The following is an 18,955-nucleotide window of genomic DNA, read 5'->3' as shown; positions in this document are numbered from 1 at the left end:
AGAGTTCAACTTTATAGCTCTCTGGCCAGTTATCACAAACGCGATAGCTAGCATTCAAATTCTGTTAACAGGGCCTCAGACCCTCGAGAATCTCTCTGACCTTCCTGTTTTCTGCTGTGTACAGATTCTTTTGTAGCATATTAAGTTTTCATTCAATTCATTTTAAAAGGAGAAAGGAAGCTAGACCATACAAGCGCATGAAGTTTGAAGGGGTAGGCAGAATCTAGGGGAGTTAGGTGAGGGGATGAAAGTAATCAAAACACATGACGTGTTCAAAGAATTAATTAAAATAATGTTTTTAAATAGTTGAAGGCATTATATTGTCTCTAGTAGTGTCTTTTGCTGTCCATTTTCAAACTGATCCTGAGATTGCAAATAAAAATATCAATGCTTCTTATTAGATTAGTCATTTCATTTTAGACCTGTCACATGTCCTTTTTGCGACATCCTTTGTGGGGAATGAAAGAAGAGGAAAGATAAGTTGACACCTTGCTGGAAGCTTAGACACTCACCTAATTTATCCTTATTAACATTGCATATATACTTAAGTTGTACATGTTAAGATATGTGTAGGGCTTGATATTTTGAGTTTAAATTTTGAGGGGTTTTATTTGATTGCTTGCTATTTGCCAATGTGGTGAATAAAATTTCATTCAGTAGATTAATCAATAACTTCATGATTACAACTGAGTATGCTTTTATATTTATTGACTCATTTTTGTTTCATAAATTGAATAATATCTTTAGTTCGTGTCCCTCAAAATTTTGTTTGTTTATTTATTTTTGGTTTTTCAAGGCAAGGCTTCTCTATATAGCCTTGGCTATCTTGGAACTCTCTCAGTAAACCAGGCTGGCCTCAAACTCACAGAGATTCTCCTGCCTCTACCTCCCTAGTGCTGTGATTAAAGGCGTGCGCCACCACCACTCAGCTAGTTTACTTTATGTTGAATGCATTCTTTTATAAGTGCTATAATTTGCTTCTTGTGTATGTTACAAGTATCTTCTAGTTCATGGTTTTGCTCAGTATAATGAGCAGGATCTTAAGTTCAAGGCTAACCTGGGCTACATAGCAAATTTGAAGGCAGCCTGAGACTGTTGTAGGTGGAATTTTTTTGTCAGGGTCACTGGTAAGCTCAGTCCGACCAGCCCACTCCCAAATAACTACACAGAGACTTATTATTAAGTATAAATGTTTGGCCAATAGGTTGGGTTTGTTACTAACTAGCTCTTACAATTTAGATTAACCCATATTTCTGTTTATGTTCTACTCCTTAACTCAGTACAGGATGTTCATCTCCTGCTTTGACTCTACCCTTGCTCCTCCCAGAATCTTCTCTCTCCAAAAATCCTGCCTAGCTATTGTCCATGAGCTCTTTATTAACAATGAGAGCAACATGTCTTCACAGTGTACAAAAAGGATTATTCTACAACATTTCCCTTTTTGTCCAACTAAAAAGGAAGGTTTTAACTTTAACGTAGTAAAATTATATTCAACAAAAACCGTTATCAAGTAAGAATTACAGTTACAATATCCAGTCCATTTGTAATTGGTAAATTTAAAGAAATTATCTGTCTTATCTTTGTGAGTCTAAAATTTTATACCTAATTAACCTTTTATCATAACTGTATCTTTAACTCCATCAAAGACCTCAGAAGGCTGTAATGTTACCGAATGACAGGCACAGCTTACTGCTTGGACAGTCACCCAGAGCTCTTCTGCAACATTGGGATATTGGGATATCTAGCTTTGGCCTATAGGCCTAGTGTATCTAACTGACATTTTTTAGAAGCAGGAAATTTTGAAGGACGGTTCTACTTTATTGTGGCAACACATAGCAGTCACTTTCTTTTGCATCCTGCTGGTTCAGTTTTGACAGTACACTGTCAGCAATTGAGGCAAGAGCAGTCTTTTGCCCAACCGTCTAGATTGTATCATAAAGAAAGCAAAATCCTTCAGGAGGTTCTTTGATACACATTATCTTTTTTTTGAAGTAAGTTGGTGCTATCAGGAGCAGATGTGTCTTACTGTCATAAAATGCTGTAGGTTATTAAATACCTTTCAATGCCATATTCTGTAGGTCTTTGAAGTGTTTGAAAACCATCTAAATATATCTAAATATATCCGCTTAACCTTGAAAACATACCTAAGATGACTACAAGTTTGATTATAAATGACTATTAACCTGTAGTTCTTAATTATACATTACATTAAGTGAGCTGCATAAGCACAATACCCCAAACAAGAGTAGAAACATACAAATAATATAGTAAAAATAACTTAGAATTTATATCAGTGAACCAGAATCCATACCAATATAAAATATTTTGAGATTAATAGTTGTTAACAACTTGTAACCAACCCCTTTAAATAATAGCAAACATCCATAATCAATCTTTTGGGAATGTGGGTGTTGTTTTCTCTAAACTGCTTCCTGTTATTTGGAGGTGCTGGTATCTTTGGGGGAATCTTGAGAAAATTTAGGATAATGGTTAAGTCTACCCTGGAGTAGTTTGTGAGGTTGAACCATCTCAGCCAGCATCCTTGAAACTATTCAGGATGCAGGATTAAGAAAGCTGTAAAAGAAGCCTTTTGAGATGCTGGATCACCTGGACCATTTGTTTTCGTTAGTGTTTGGTTCCCTTGCTCTGAAAATACATAAACTTTTAAAAGTAACATAAATATATATCTGCATTAATAAAATATAGACTGTGATGTACACAAGTTAGCCAAAGATAAATTTTTGTTTTATGTTTGAACAGGTAAAATATACATCATGCATTTTGTAGTTTTTGTAAGTTTATTTCTTTATGTCTGTAGCCAGGATTTTCAGGGGGTTTTCTTAGTTCACAGCTGATTCATATCAACCTGGAATGAATCTACAGTCTCTGATTTCCTGTGGAAATAAAAGCATACCATCTTCCCCACCATAATACACTTTTTGACTTACATTTCGAATAAGACATTTTTAAGTATATAGGTTGGTTTAATCCAGCAACCTCCGTAATCCAATGTTTTAGCAGCTTTTGCTCATTCATCAGTAATCAAAACATTTAAGACAACACAATGACAGGATCCAGACTCCCTGTGTCTTTTCCTTCTCTATGTGATTTATTTTTTTATTTTTTATTTTACTTTTTTCTTTAAAGATTCTGTTATTTTGAAACTAATTTTTTCTATGACTATTACCTTTCTCTTTTCTCTCTCAAGCCTTTGTATATTTTTAAACACACTGTAACTTGTTTAGAGGTCTTTTTTGTCTGGATCTGTCTTTACTGAGCATCTGTATTGTTCTCTGATCACATGAGTCTTAAACTGCTGTGTCTGCTCCAGGTGACCTCTTAATTTACAATAGAAGGAGCAGAAAACATTAGCTTATCCTGACTGATGGAGGACTCTCATTGGTTAATAAAGAAACTGCCTTGGCTTTTTGATAGGGCAGGATTTAGATAGGTGGAGTAGACAGAACAGAATGCTGGGAAGAGGGGAGTTAGTCAGATGCCTCAAGCAGTCGCCATGACTCTCCTCTCCGAGATGGATGCAGGCTAGAATCTTCCCGGTAAGCCACCCCTGGTGCTACACAGATTACTAAATATGGGTTATTCAAGATGTGAGAGTTAGAAAATAAGAGGCAGAAACTAATGGGCCAGGCAGTGTTTAAATGAATACAGTTTGTGTGTTGTTATTTCAGGGCATAAGCTAGCCGTGCGGGAGCCAGGCAGGACGAAAAGCAGGCCTGCTCGCCTCATCACTACACCTGACCACTTGTTAGGTTGGTGTTAGGTTGTTTTACTATTAAAAAGCCAGGTAACCACCTTCTGTGTGACAGGTGCAAAATGCACCTTGTAGGTAGCTCAGAATTCTCTGACCGCCAGACAATGTAGGAATGAATATGGGCCTGCATATTTCTACCCCTACATCTTTCATCTTAAATTAATCCATTTCTGTTCATCTGTGTATTGCCACAAGGCTGTGGCCTACCGGTAAGGTTCCAGCGTGTCCTCCTTCAGCAGCTACATGGTGTCTCCTTGACTCTGCCTACTCTCTCTATATATCTCTGCTTAGATTTCCTGCCTGGTTTTACTCTGCTAAGCCATTGGCCAAAACAGCTTTATTCATTGACCAGTAAAAGCAACACATATACAGAAGGACAGAAGGACATCCTACATCAGTCTAGCAATCTGTTTCCCTTGCTTCTTCCACCCTTCCTCCCTTCCTCCCTCCCTCCCTCCCTCCCTCTCTCACTCTTTCCCTCCCCCCACTTTTCGTTCACCAGTGACTGTCATAGGCATTTAGGTGGTTCTCTGTTTTGAATGTTGTAACCAGTGCTTTTGCAAACATGGGAGTGTGATCCTTTGTCAACATTCTGACTGTACCTTTGGATATATACCCCAACAGCAGAACTGATGGGTCCTTCATGTCATATTCTCTTTTGAATTTTCTGAGGAACTTCTACACTGTTGTCCATAATGACTCTTTCAGCTCTTTTACATTCTCCCCTAAAGTAATGCAAATGTTCCACTGTTCCACCTTCTCACCAACATTTACTATCTTTTGTCGTTTTAAGAGTTAGTCTAATTGGAGTGGGTGATGTCTGTGTACTTTCCTGTGTGTTGCTGGAGCCATGCTAGACTAGACAGGTGCTCTACCGCAGGGCTGTGTCTCAGCCTCTCCTTGTGGTTTTGAGTTAAATTTCCCTGACGGGTGATGATGTTGACTTTTCTTCCCATACACCTTCAAATATCTGCTTTTGTGAACTATCTATTTAGATCTTTTACCCATTTTTAAATTGAGTAATTTTTAGTTTTACAGTATACTAGTTTGAATTTTGTATAAATGCCGACTCTGTTTAGTGTTACTGTATATATTATTTTCCAGTTAATAGATTGTCTCTGTACTCTAAAAGACTATTTCCTTTGCTGTATAAAGCTTTTTAGTTCTAGATAATCCCATTTGTCTAGTTTTGCTCTTGTTGCCTATACTTTTGAAGTCTTATCCAACAAAACTCTTGTTCAGGCCAATAGCATGAAGTGTTTGTCAGTTTTATACTTTACTCTCTTAGGCTGAAACTCTTGATTCTTAGTGACCTTACTGATATCAAATGCTTTACCAAAATTCTTTTAAATTTCAAAACAACAGTACTGGTATTAATGTTTAAAACATTTTATATTCATGTTAAATATTTGCGTTGATTCAAAGTCAGAAGTGTAAAATCAAAGTGTAAAAATAAAATCTAAATTTTTTCCAAAGGGTCTCTCATTTTCTCCCACTGGTGATCTCTTTTCTTTTTTCTCCTTTGGAGGTTAAAGAGGGACAAGTGAATAAGCAGGGGCATATGTGTGTGTTTATACACACATAATACATTTATATTTCTCCCCCACGTTCCTTCTGCTTTCACATTTGGCTTTTTTTTCACTTTACATGCATCCTGAGTATTTCTCTTTAGAAATATGCAATTGTTTTTCATTCCTTTTTGTAACAGCCTGATACTTCATATTATGGTCACCCATCCTTTATTAAATCAAATGATTCTCTAGGAGATGCTTGGGAAAATCATAACTTTAAAAAAGATATTTTCAATTCTCTAGACCAACTTCATTGCTCAGAGGAACTGTTTGATACAGTTTTAAAAGCACCATTATATTTATATATCACTGCAAAAGTTCATTTTTCATATATTATGTGTAGTGTAGTGGAGAGGTATGTGTTTTTAATAGGAAGATCATTTTTCTTATGACTAAACCACATTTTCTGTCTTTAAAACTTGTATTTGTTGTGGTGCCGTTTTTATTCCAGTATAATCTCATTCATTCCTTGCTCAGTAGGGCTCCAAAACATACCTTCTAATTGTAGTTTGCCACTGGAGAAGAGCTTGTAGCTAATGTACTTTGAAGTGAGCAGCTCCTAAACTAGGCAGGTTATTGGCTTTATTAAATATGTATACATTGTGTTAATAATTCAGATGTAAAGAGCTTTGTTAATGAATTGTAATTTCCTATTTATAAATCCTCCATGGATTTTACCCAACTATTATGTGATCTAAATTATATACATACAGGCTTTTATCAACCATCTCTTTTGAGAACCCATGCTCCAACCTTAACCTCTAATAATCCTTTAGTATTCTCTAAATGCTTGTCCTGGAGAGAATACAAGGCAGCCGTAACTTAGCAAATATTGTAAGTACTGCTGCTTCTTCCTGAGCACTTCAAAGGCCTTGGGATATATAATTCAATTTACTTCCTGCTTTTTACCCTCCTCCTAGCTTATATGCTATGAAGGCATAATTGTTATTGCTAGTTTTTAATTCAATATCCATCTGCCATACTTACTATACAATGTGTTTGCATTGTCTCACTTGATTCACATAACAACTTTATAATAGAAATTATCCTTACCGTAACAGATGCAAAGTGAGGGCATCACAGTTTATGAGCTCTTAAGGTTCATGCACACCATAAGTAGTAGATTCAAAATTTAAGGCCAGCCAGTGATAACCAGTATAAAGTCATGACTGAGTATTTTCTTTTCTATTTCATTAATAAAGTTGTCACTAAATAATTGTAATGTTTCTGATTGTTAGACTAATATGCTCACCTTGACTGAGTGGTAACTAACTTCCTTTCATGCATTCTTTTAGCTGATATAGCCCAGAGGTACAGGATAAACAAATACCCAACGCTCAAATTATTTCGTAATGGAATGATGATGAAGAGAGAATACAGGGGCCAGCGATCAGTGAAAGCGCTCGCAGACTACATCAGGCAACAGAAAAGTAACCCAATTCACGAGATTCAAAGTATAGATGAAGTCACCACTCTTGATGTAAGTTAACTGACGGTGGATGAACGTACATTGCCTGTGTGATAACACAGAGATAATATGAACGCAGACTCTGCATGTTCTCTTACCGTTTACTGCAGCACATTTGACAGTTTGCATACTGGAAAGAGTTTGTCTGGGACTAATTCTCAAGGGAAATGCTAATGGTTGCTGAACTTCCAGATAAATGTGTAACATACCGTAAAGCTTCACTAATTGAATTAATGTAGTACAAAGAGATGCCTGAATTATGAACATTTAAGTCAAGCATGCACACCACAGTTTGCCTCTTTCCCGTGGTTGACACCTGCAAAGCATCTACTTTAATCACTCTTCAGCTTTGTTATGACTTAGCGTCCTCTAAAATAATCCCTTTTGATAAACTTAGCCAACTCTGTCTTTCTAAATTAAATAAACACACCATGCACACACACAAACATCAAAAGCAAAATACTATAGTGTTTAGTTTTTATTCCAGTCACTATCAGGTGACATGTTAATAAATTAGCTAGCTACCATTTTGTGGTTGTTGTCAGAGGAATATGACTCCTGGGCCAGAGATGAAGTACGTTGTTACTCACATCACAGCAGGCCTTGTGAGCTGTGAGCCTTTCTGTTATTGCTGTCTCCCAGCTCCTGCGTCCTGTGCGAGCATGCAAAGAGCCATGATGGATGCTGCTGATGCAGGTGGTGTGTTGCCTTTACAGGAAGGGACTACTGCTTGGGGAGCTTGCCATTTTAGATCAAACAGCAAATTCTTTTTTTTTTTTTTTTTTTTTTTTTTTGTCTTGGACAAAACAATCTGCTATACCTTAATGTACCACAATTAATAAAAACCCAAAGACAGAAATTGGGGTTCAGCCTGAAGGTCAGAAAAGCAAAACACCCAGCCACTGTCTCTTACCTCTACCTCAGTCTGAAATGGCGATCCTGCCTCCAGAATCTCAGAATGAGACTGTCTGAGAGCTGTCTCCTCCCTTCTTATATTCCTCTCTAAGTGCTGGGATTAAAGGCGTGCACCACTACTGCCCGGCTTCTATGGAGAACTAGTGTGGCTACTGGGATTAAAGGTGTGTGTCACCACTGCCTGGTCTGTAAGGCTGAGCAGTGCAACTGTTTTACTCTCTGAACTTAAGGCACGCTTTATTTATTAAAATACAAATGAAATATCACTGCACCTTAATGTTTTGGCTGCAAGCACAAAGCCCTGAAAACTGGCCAGTATAGAGAGTGGACAGCGTCTTATGCAGTTAGCGTATACATACCATGTGGAGGCATATTAGGGACCCATGGAGGAGTCTGAATTGATGCAGTTTTAATAAATTTATAGTTACATATTATTGTAGTAAATACTATTTTCAAGCCAACATAATTGTTGATAGTTTTGGAATAGGCATTAGATGTTCTCACTGCATTCATAGTTATTCTTCAGTTGCAGATAACTGAATTACAATCAGAGCTGAGTTCCACGATAAAGTGTAAATGAAGTAGCATGCTCCTAGAACCATGTATGTCAGAAAATAATTAGATACTTTATTTTACAGCGCAGTAAGAGAAATATCATTGGATACTTTGAGCAGAAGGATTCAGATAATTACAGAGTTTTTGAAAGAGTAGCAAGTATTTTGCATGATGACTGTGCCTTCCTCTCTGCTTTTGGGTAAGTATATTAACCAGCAGCCTACTAGGAGGTGAGCTTGGCTATCACATTCAGTTCTTGTTGTATTTGGTTATATTCTAAAGATGACCTCAATCCTTTTAAAGTCACTGACCAGTGATACATATGGCCAATCCTCTAAGGACCTTAAAAGGTTTCTTTTTGGTTGTGTTGTGTTTTGTTCTATGTTTCAAAATGTAGGTAAAAACATAAGAGTGGCCTAGTTAACAACAAGTTCTTTCATGCTCTGATTTCGATTCACTGACCCTTAAGCCAGATAAACTGCTAACCCATGACTGCTCACCTGACCAAGCATGTTCTCTTTCTAGTTAAGAAGCGTGGGTTTTGTTATCTTCCTTTATCTCCATATCTTTACCACTGTCCTTTGTTTCTTGTGTGAAAGTAGCACCCCTACCTCCTACACACTTCCCTCTGCAGGGGATCAGAAACCAGGGCCTGTGCATGCTAAGCATGTGTGTTCTGTCTGTCGCCCAGCCCTACAGTCCACCTTTCTAAGACTGGTCTCTTCACTCTTGTAAACTGGCCTTGTAGCTTCTCCCTGGGACTTGGGTCCATCAGCTCTCCCTGCTTCTTCATGGTTTCACTCTGATCCCTTATAGAAACTGACTTCTTTTTCCAAAATCATGTTTCTCTTTTCTGACTCACCGCTGTCATCTCTTTGCTATAATGCCATCTCTCTTTCATTTCTGCTTTTGTAAAGGTTAGTTTATGCTTTGTTACCTTGACTTTCTCAAGGTCTTCCTAATAAAAACCTTTAGCTTCTTGGAAGCTGGCTTACATCTCCATCCTTCTAATGAAGCTCGTCCCTGATTTGTTACAAAATGACTCCTTGTTTGGCTAACCTAGTGGATTTTCTTCAGTTTCATCCCCTCAAATTCTCTGAAGACTGAGACATCACCCTCCACCCCCTTTTCTTGTCAACACTTGACATTGAATCCCCCTGGTTTGCCCCTCACAGTTCCTTTTTCTCCTTTTTGTTCTTTTTCAGTCCCTGAATGTAATTATTGGAAGTTCTGTCCTTGACCCTCTCTTCTTGGTTATCTCAGCCACCTTTGGCTTTTGTACAGTGTGACGTCTTTTATTTGGGGCTTTCAACAGTTGTGTTAGTCTGGTTGCAGTAGCTGCTGTGGTGCCTTCTCCAGTTGATGACTTCTGCTCCAGTCCTTGCTTTCATGCTATTGTGGGTTTTATTGGTGTTTCGCTGTGAACATTATCAGTGTTTCTAAAGAACACTGTACAGCACGGGCAAGGGGCACCTCCAGCCTGGGCTTTCACATCACTGCTGTCTGGTCACGTTGCTCGCCTCCAGACACTCTGAGCTTAGGTTAGCTTCTGCCTCCAAGCCTTCGCACTTGCTGCTCTTGTATCTGGAAGTAGTTTTAGAATTTTAGTTTCCAGAATGATTGCACTAATTTGCATCCCCACCAGCAGTGAATGAGGGTTCCTCTTTTTCCAAAACCATGCCAACATTTGTTGTCAGTTGATTTGTTTATTTTAGCCGTTCTGAGTGGGATGTAATGCAGTCTTCGAGCTGTTTTAATTTGCAATGCCCTCATTGCTAAGGATGATGAACACTTTTCGAGATATTTCTTAGCTGTTTTTATTCCTTCTGTTGAAAACTCTCTAGAAACCTAATCCATATTTTAAATTGGGTCATTTGTTTTCTTGACTTTGTTTTTTGAGGTTTTTTTATGTGCTGGTTATTAATTTTCTTTGAGATGTGTAACTGACAAAGATTCTCATTCTGTAGGTTTCTTTTTCACTCAGTTGATTGTTTCCTTAGGTATACAGAAGGTTTTTCATTTTACAAGGTTCCAGTTATCAATCGTTAGTCTTGAATCCTTGATTAATAGTGTTCTGTCTAGAAAGCCCTTTTCTTGGCTTGGAGAGATGGCTTGGCAGTTAAGAGCATTGGCTGCTTTTCCAGAGGTCCTGAGATCAATTCCCAGCAAATTAGTGGGTTCGGATGCCCACTTCTGGCATAAAGTTGTACATTCAGATAGAGCACTCACGTACATAAAATAAAGAAATCAGTCTTAGAAAGTCCTTTTCTTTACCCATATCTCATCGAGCACTGCGTATCTTTGCAGTTTCAGTGTTTCAGGTTTTAGATACATTTGGATCTGATGTCTGTGCAGGGTTGTAGGTGTGGGTCTATTTCTTCTGAATGTGGACGTCGAATTTTCACAGAACCATTTGTTGAAGATGTCATCTCTTTGTCAGATATCAGATGGTTGTAGATATTTGGGCCTTCTATTTTGTTCCATTGATTTCATGTCTGTTTCATGCTAATACCATACTGTTCTTTTAGTCTTTTCATGGCTCTAGAATATATCTTCAGATGTGGAATAGCAAACCCTCCCAGATTTTGTTTGTTTGTTTGTTTCTTTGTTTTGCTGAGGGTTGTTTTGGCTATCCAGAGTCTTTTCTGATTCCATGTGAATTTAAGATTTTTTTTTCCTTATTTCTGTGAAGAATGTTGTGGATATTTTGACTGGGGCTTCATTGCATTGAATCTCTACATTCCTTTTGGTAGGATGGCAATTTTCACTATACTGATTCTACCAATCCACAAACAAGATGTCTTTCTCAATCTCTTCGGGGACTTGAAGTTTTCATTGTACAAATATTTTACCTCCTTGCTTGGGTTTATTCTAAGATATTTTATCTTGGATGCTGCTATAAATTGAAAGTGTGCCCATGAGCTCTTTATCGGTGTTTGTTGATAGTGTGTAGAAAAGTACTGATTAAAAACAAGAAAAGCTGCTGATTTTTGAACCCTGCCACTTTTTATAAAAAATTATTGATTATTTCTAGAAGATTTTTGGTGGAAGCTTTGGGATCTCTTATGGATAATATTATACCATCTTCCTTTTCTTTAAGTTTTCATTTAACTCCTTTTTTTTTTCTCCTGTTTTTTCAAGGCAGGGTTTTTCTGTGTAACTTTTTGGAGCCTGTTCTGGAACTCATCCTGTAGACCAGGTTGGCCCTGAACTCACAAAGATTCCCCTACCTCTGCCTCTGCCTTCCTTGTGCTGGGATTAAAGACGTGTGCCACCACCACCCGGCTTAATTTAATTTTTCGTGTCCAATTGATCCAACTACTCTTTACAGCACTATAATGCAAAGGAATAGTTGGGATAGTGGGCAACTCTGTCTTACTCCTAATTTTGGAGTAAAATCTAGTTTTTCTTCATTTAGGATAATATTGGCTGTAGGTTTGTCACATAAAGCTTTTATTATGTCAAGGTATGTTTCCTATAGTCCTGTTCTTTCTAGGACTTTTATCAAGGAAACATGTATTCTGTCAAGATTTTTCTTTCCTGTATCTGTTAAGGTGCTCATGTGATTTTGTCTTTAAGTCCATTTATATGATTTATTATACTTACTACTACAGATATTGAACCAACTCTGCATTTCCAGGATAAGACATTTTAATCATTGTGGATAAGCTTCTTGATATGCATTTGTATTCAGTTTGGTGGTATTTATTGAGAATTTTACATCTCTGTTCATCAGGGATAACAGTCTGTAGTTTGGTTTTGTTTCTTGTATCTTTGCCTAGTTTGGGTATTAGATTAATACTGGTTTCTAAGGATTGGAGTTCTCCTGTTTGTATTTTTTTTTTTTTCAGAGTTTTGGGAAGGGTTGGATGTAGTTCTTCTTTAAAAGCCTGATAGATGTCTGTTGTGAACCCATCAGGACCTGGACTTTATAGTTGGAAAGTTTTTTTTTTTTATTACAGTTTCAATTAACATGTTTGTCATGTGTCTGTTTAGGTTCTTGATCTCTTCTTGATTTAGCTTTAGTATTTTGGGTAAATCAAGAAATTCATCTATTTCTTTCATATTTTCCAACTTAGTGGAGTGAAGTGTTTTTTTTTTTTTTTAAAGAATTCCCTTACAGTATTTTGTATTTCTGTGATGTGTATTATAATGTTCCCTGCTTGTTTTTTATTTTGTTAATTTGGGTAATTAATTGATTTCTTTCTTTATGTTAAGTGGGCCAAGAATCTGTAGATCTTGTTTATCACCTTGGAGAACCAGCTATCAGAGTAATTGATTCTTTGTATTTTTATTAGTTTCTGTTTCTTTGAATTTTTTATTATTTCTTTTACTGTCTTCTGGGTTAAAGTTTGGTTTGTTCTTGTTTTTCCAAATTTTTGAATTGCATCACTAAGTCATTTATTTGTATGCTCTGATTTTTTTTTAATGTAAGTGCTTAGGGATGTAAATGTCCCTCTTAGAACTGTTCTTAATATGCCCCAGACACTTGATTGTATTGTGCTTTCATTTTAAGTTCGTTGCAGGAATATTTTGATTTCACTTGATTTCTTCTTTAACTCACTTATCATTTAACTTCAATTTTTTTTTTTGCTTGTTTGTTTGTTTTGGTTTTTCGAGACAGGGTTTCTCTGTAGCTTTGGAGCCTGTCCTGGAACTAGCTCTTGTAGACCAGGCTGGTCTCGAACTCACAGAGATCCGCCTGCCTCTGCCTCCCGAGTTCTGGGATTAAAGGCGTGCGCCACCACCGCCCAGCTTAACTTTAATTTCTTTTTACAGTGTCATACTTGACTACTGTATTTATATTTCTACCCCTCCTTCTTCTCCTTCCAACTCAAGCTCTTGTCCCTCTACTCCCTCTCAAATTTATGGCCTCTTTTTCTTTAATTATTTTATATATACAAATGCATATTCATATAGACATACATAGTCTAGGAAAATAGAAGTAGTAGGCTCTGCTCTAGGTTCCCTGACCTCACCTGTGGACAGCTGGTTAGATTTTCAGTACAAGGCATAGATACCCTCATTCTGAGCAGGCCTTAACTCCAATTACACACCTTTGGGTTGCCCTAGTAGGTGCCACCATTACACCCATGGGAATGTCTTGCCATTCTCATCATTGCCTGGTTTAGGCTTTCTAGCTGGTTAGGACTGCTGTGTTCTGTGGCTGCTGCGGATAGTCTGAGAGCTAGTTCTCAGGGAGGAGGCTTTCAGGTCAGTTTCAGATAGTTTCCTCCAGAGTCCTGTGTCTGGAGTTTTAGTGTCTTCAGCAACAGGGTCCTCCCTTCAAGTTCTAAGGTGCATCCAAGGGTAGTGTCAGTAGTCTGTATTACTTAGGAAGTCTCTTCAACTCCTCCTACCAGTAACTAAGAGGAAGGTTCTCCAGGCCTGACACTGGAGTTTCTGTTAGATAGTTATGGATGGCTCTTGGAAGCATCACACCAAGTGGTGCAATTTCATTTGAATGCACATACATATACACATGCACACATTTATGTATATGTATATATAAAAGTGTATGTATTCTTGAGTAAACATAAAATAATGTTTTTCTATGGTCTTTCAGACATCTTTAGTGTTACTTATCCCTCTTCCTTTTCTCCTTTCTCAGTATTGCCCTCTCTCCCCTTCTCCCAGTAAAATGCCACATTTTGCTCTTCATAGCTGCTGGGTCTCAGTCCCCACCAGAGCCCTTCATTACTCCGCTACTGTCACCCAGTCTAGGTTAGCACCTTGCCTTCTTTTTCTGGACTGTGTAGTCAGACTGAAGATGTACTGATGTATGCTTAATTCACAAATTACGTAGATGAAGAAAAAGGTACTTTTCTTTTTTCTCAGAGGCTTTTCTGTAGAATTCTCTTACCAAATATTTATTGTCCTGGGTAAATAATTGTTATACAAGACCTAATATTTATATGCTAAATACTCTATTAGGCCCAGGAAATGACAATGTCCAAGTACACAAACATGCCACTTTCTAAAACTGTGTTTTTATGAAACTGGTTAGTTGATTCATTATTTTTTAGAATTGCCAAATATAAAAAGTAAGAATTAGAAAGTTAATGTATTTTTATTAATCCCTGTGAACAAATTAATGTCTTTATCTATAGGTGGAAATCAGTTTAGAGTTAAAATGGCTATCATGCTGATCCTGTCAATCCAGATTTGTAAAATCCTAACGCCAAAGCAGCTGACTGTAATCTTGTTTTAAGAAGTCTGCCTCAAAACTGGGTGGTGGTGGTGCACGCCTTTAATCCTAGCACTCTGGAGGCAGAGGCAGGGAGATCTCTTGTGAGTTCTAGGCCAGCTTGATCTACAAGAGCTAGTTCCAAGACAGGCTCCAAAACTATAGCAAAACAAAAACAAAAAGAAAGTCTGCCTCATATTAGTTTGCCTTTAATGTATGTTTGTCTTAGTGTTACATAGTCTAGTGAATGGGACAGGTAATTAACAAGTCTTTATCTTATGGTTTTATAATTCATACATTGTAATGATTAGTAAATTCTGTTTTATTAAAGTACATTGTTTCAAGTGTCATCTTTAAAACATTTATTTTTTCCTTCTATCAGAGATGTTTCAAAACCAGAAAGGTACAGTGGAGACAATTTAATCTACAAACCACCAGGGGTAAGTTTTTGTTTCATGTGTGCTTAAGACACCATAGTTAATACATATATAGTATAAGCAATAGCTTTGTTTTAAGTGCTAGTAGAATCATAGATTGATTTTTAACTTTTTAAGTTCTAGGCATTGAGCCCAAGGCTTGTGTATTGTGTGCTACAGCCTGGCCCTTTTTATTTTTAGACAGTTTCTCACTAAGGTGCTTGGACTTGACTTGAACTTGACACCCTCCTGCCTCAACTTCCAGAATAGTAGGAATTAAAAGCACACTGCCATGTCTAAGTGATGTAATTTTGAAGTGTTATGGTCTAGTAACCCTTGTTTCAGAGTGAAAGTTGGGCCACAGAAGCCTGGAGTCACAGACCTGCAGTGACATTGGAATCTTCCTGGCTCCAGTTCTTTTCTCCCTCTCTCTCTCGTATTCTTTCTGGGAGCCAAATATTAAAATGCTGAGCAGCCCATGTTTGTCACTCATTTGCATTGCACCTGCCAAACTCCAGACCTGCTGGGAAATAGATTAGCTTTTTAATAATAAAAGCATTTAGGTTGTTTTAAACTTTGCCGAGTTGTTTTCCCTTCTTTTTTTAAAAAAACAAAAAGTGTGTGTGTGTGTGTGTGTGTGTGTGTGTGTGTGTGTGTGTATTATTCTTTAGGAGAATTTCATACAATATGTCATATTCATTCCCCCCACCAACTTTTTCCAGATCTACACCCCCTTCCTTTTTTTTTTTTTTCCATCAAGACCAACTTGTAGAACTTAAATATTCTTAGGTGTGTGACCTTCTACCAGAGACTAATTGACTTCCAGGGACTACAGTCTTGGAAAGAGCTAGCTGTGCTTCTCCCTGTAGCTGTTAGTTGCCAATAACTCAACTGACAGGGATGGGATTGTATGTGCAGCTCCCGTCTTCATGCAGGATTTGGTCTGGTTTGGGCTTACATGCCTGCTTTCTCAGCTGCTGGGAGCTGATGAGTGCGGCTGTCCTGCTGTGTTCAGAGACACTTTTTCTTGTAGTCCTTAGCCCCTCTGCTTCTTACACTCTGCCTGCCCCTCTTCTGCAGTGACCTCTGAGCCTTGGGAGGAAGAGTATAGTGTATATGTTCTGTTTAGGGCTGAGCATTCCGTAGTCTCTTATTTTCTGCACTTTGACCTGTTGTGGATCTCTGTGTTAATCACCATCTATTGCAAAACAGAACTTTCTCTGCCAAGAGTTGAGAAATGAATTAATCTGTGGGTGTAAAATGATGAGTTTTTTGTTTTTTTTTTGTTTTTTTTTTTTTTGGTTTTTTTTTTTTTTTTTTTTTTTTGGTTTTTCGAGACAGGGTTTCTCTGTGGCTTTGGGGCCTGTCCTGGAACTAGCTCTGTAGACCAGCCTGGTCTCGAACTCACAGAGATCTGCCTGCTTCTGCCTCCCGAGTGCTGGGATTAAAGGCGTGCGCCACCATCGCCTGGCAAATGATGAGTTGTTAAGCGGCAGTTTAATACTATGTCTATTTAACAGAATAGCAGTTTAATTATTCTGACTAAGTTTCTTTTTTAATGTGTTTAAACATTGAAATAGTTGATTGTACCTGAATAATGGTAGAAACAACTAAGGAGCAAAATTTCCAGTACTATTATTTCAAGTTGATGTGAAGGCCTGTTACCATGAATGTTTCATATCCCAAAGATATTTTTTCAGGTCATAGTTTTGTGTGTGTGTGTGTGTGTGTGTGTGTGTGTGTGTGTGTGTGTGTTTTGAGATAGGGTCTCTCTGTTATATAGCTCTGGCCGTCCTAGAACTCACTATATACATACACCAGGCTGGCCTCAACTGACAGAGGTCCGCCTGCTTCAGCCTCCAAGTTCTGAGATTAAAAAAAAAAAAGCATGTGTCATCACACCTGGCAAAGGTCACAGTTTTTATTTTAATGTGTTTATAATGTTTTGACACTAAAATTAACTTTTATGTAGAGAAATAATTTATCATTACTTTTGTAGCTCGTTTTCAATTCTTAATTCAAATAGTGTTTTAATCCATTTTCTATTATTATAACATGGTGTCTGAGGTGGGTGCTTGAGAAGAAAATAGGCTGCTTTTGCTCATATTTGTGAAGGTCAGAGTCCAAGACTTGGTTGTTCCTCTGTTTGGTATCCTTAAGGCTCCCTTTAACTGTCAAAGCATGTTGAAGGTGTAGAAAGAAGAAAACCTACAAATTGGGCTGCATGGTGAGATAGGAAACCAAGATCAGCCAAAACCAAATTTGCTCTTTTTATGACAAGTTAATCCTGCAAACCTACATTAATCCCTGTGGAGGAGATACCTTGATGACTTAATTGCTCGCCACCTCCACCACTTTGTTAAAAGTTCTACTGCTTCTTGAATTACCCACATAGACCAAGTTTCCAGCGTGTGAACTTTTAGAGGACACACAGAAGCTGTATGCACAGCTGGATGGCTGGGCCCCTGCCTGTGCTTTCTTAAGTTTGTTTCTCTACTAGTAGTTACTCGATATCACCATCTTTAACTCATCAGAGCTCAGTAGTGTCTTTAGTGTAATGTGGGCAGTAGGTGAACTTGGCCTCTGGCCTACGCTGTGCCTTCTTCTGGCTGTATTGTGCTAGGAGTGTTTCTTAGCTTCTGAGTGCTTTGAATTTTGTCATTAATAAAAGTAAGTGGTGGAGGTGATAGAACATGTCATGTGAGAAGTTGAAGAAGTAAGTGACTCATCACCAAGTACCTGTAACAGTGCTGGACACAATAAGCTTACTGAACTAAACGTTAGTTTTTTGTTTTTGTTTTAAATTATTTATAACCTTATTTTATGTGCATTGGTGTGAAGGTGTCAGATTCCCCTAGAACTGGAGTTACAGATGATTGTGAGCTGCCATGTGGGTGTTAGGAATTGAACTCGGGTCCTCTGGAAGAACAGCCAGTGCTCTTAACCGCTAAGCCATCTCTCCAGCCCCCTAAATGTTAGTTTTTACATCATTTTATGTACTTTCTATGCTCTGATTTTCAGTGGAAACAGTCACAGATAATTCCTACTAGAGATGTACTTGCCTTAGAATGCCCACCATTTCTTTTTCAAAGTGTGTTTGCCTGTCCAGAGTTTCCAACAACATTTTCTATTAAAGGAATAGCTTCATTAATTCATTTGGGTAATTTTCTTTATAAAACTGCCTGACTTTGGTAAACTGATGATAAATAATTGTCTTAAATCTTTTATATCACAAGTTAGATTACTAAGTTCCTAATTACCACAGATTTGTCCTTTGTTAAAAAGAACAAAACTATTATTTTCTTTCTTAGAAATTCATATTTGATGTTTCTGGGTTAGTAGATGGATTTTAAAATGTGTTTTTGCCTGCAAAGATTATAGTAATCTAATTTTATTTCTGTTTTTATAACAGCGTTCTGTGCCAGACATGGTGTACTTGGGATCTATGACAAATTTTGATGTAACTTACAACTGGATTCAAGACAAATGTGTCCCTCTTGTCCGAGAAATAACATTTGAAAATGGAGAGGTATGGACTCAGTGGGGGTGATTTAGTTCCATTGTGGAGAGAACTCACTGCCTCTGTACCCATGCTGTTTAGCAGTTGCCCGCTGTAAGAATCAAACATTGGGCACAGCTGTCTTCACAGCATTTTCACCTGCTCACACCCTCGCTATTCTAGAATCCTTGCATTTCTAGTCATAGCAGGAGTTGGTAATAATCTTGAAAATGGACGCCCACAGTTGGGTAAAGATGTCTAAGTTACTGTGGGCAGTCCTTTACCATTAAAGGTTTTTCTAGTTCCTGTCTGTTCTACAAGAATGCAAAAACCAATTGAATAGTGATTCTGAAATCTTTTTCATTTTGTTCCTGTTCCTAACGTTGAGAAAGAGGGCAGAATAGACTGCAGTAGTCCACCTGGTGGATGGACGTCTGGTTGTTTCTTGGTTCTCTAGACCTGTGTGTGGTCAGTGTGCTTACCTTTCTTTATTGCCTTAGCTCAAAGGATTGAGCTGGGTTTGTGCACAGAACTAAGGTGTCCTATGAGCTGATGATGGAATCTGTTGCACT

At 37.8% G+C, this 18,955-nt stretch overlaps 1 protein-coding gene across 1 annotated transcript in view; it reads left to right on the top strand.

The window, feature by feature from the left end:
- The window catches only part of Erp44 (endoplasmic reticulum protein 44), an 86,954-nt gene that overhangs the window by 52,059 nt on the left and 15,940 nt on the right, over positions 1 to 18,955 (top strand). Inside the window, exons 5-8 of the mRNA XM_038348418.2 lie at positions 6,639 to 6,823; positions 8,365 to 8,480; positions 14,851 to 14,908; positions 18,297 to 18,413. Of these exons, the coding sequence (XP_038204346.1) occupies positions 6,639 to 6,823; positions 8,365 to 8,480; positions 14,851 to 14,908; positions 18,297 to 18,413 (476 nt within the window). The remainder of the gene's footprint in view (positions 1 to 6,638; positions 6,824 to 8,364; positions 8,481 to 14,850; positions 14,909 to 18,296; positions 18,414 to 18,955) is intronic.

This window comes from Arvicola amphibius, chromosome 11 (assembly GCF_903992535.2).
Source record: "Arvicola amphibius chromosome 11, mArvAmp1.2, whole genome shotgun sequence".
Classification (NCBI taxonomy): domain Eukaryota; kingdom Metazoa; phylum Chordata; class Mammalia; order Rodentia; family Cricetidae; genus Arvicola; species Arvicola amphibius.
The sequence above is the reverse complement of the archived record's forward strand: the minus strand, read 5'-3'. Positions and strand labels throughout refer to the sequence as shown.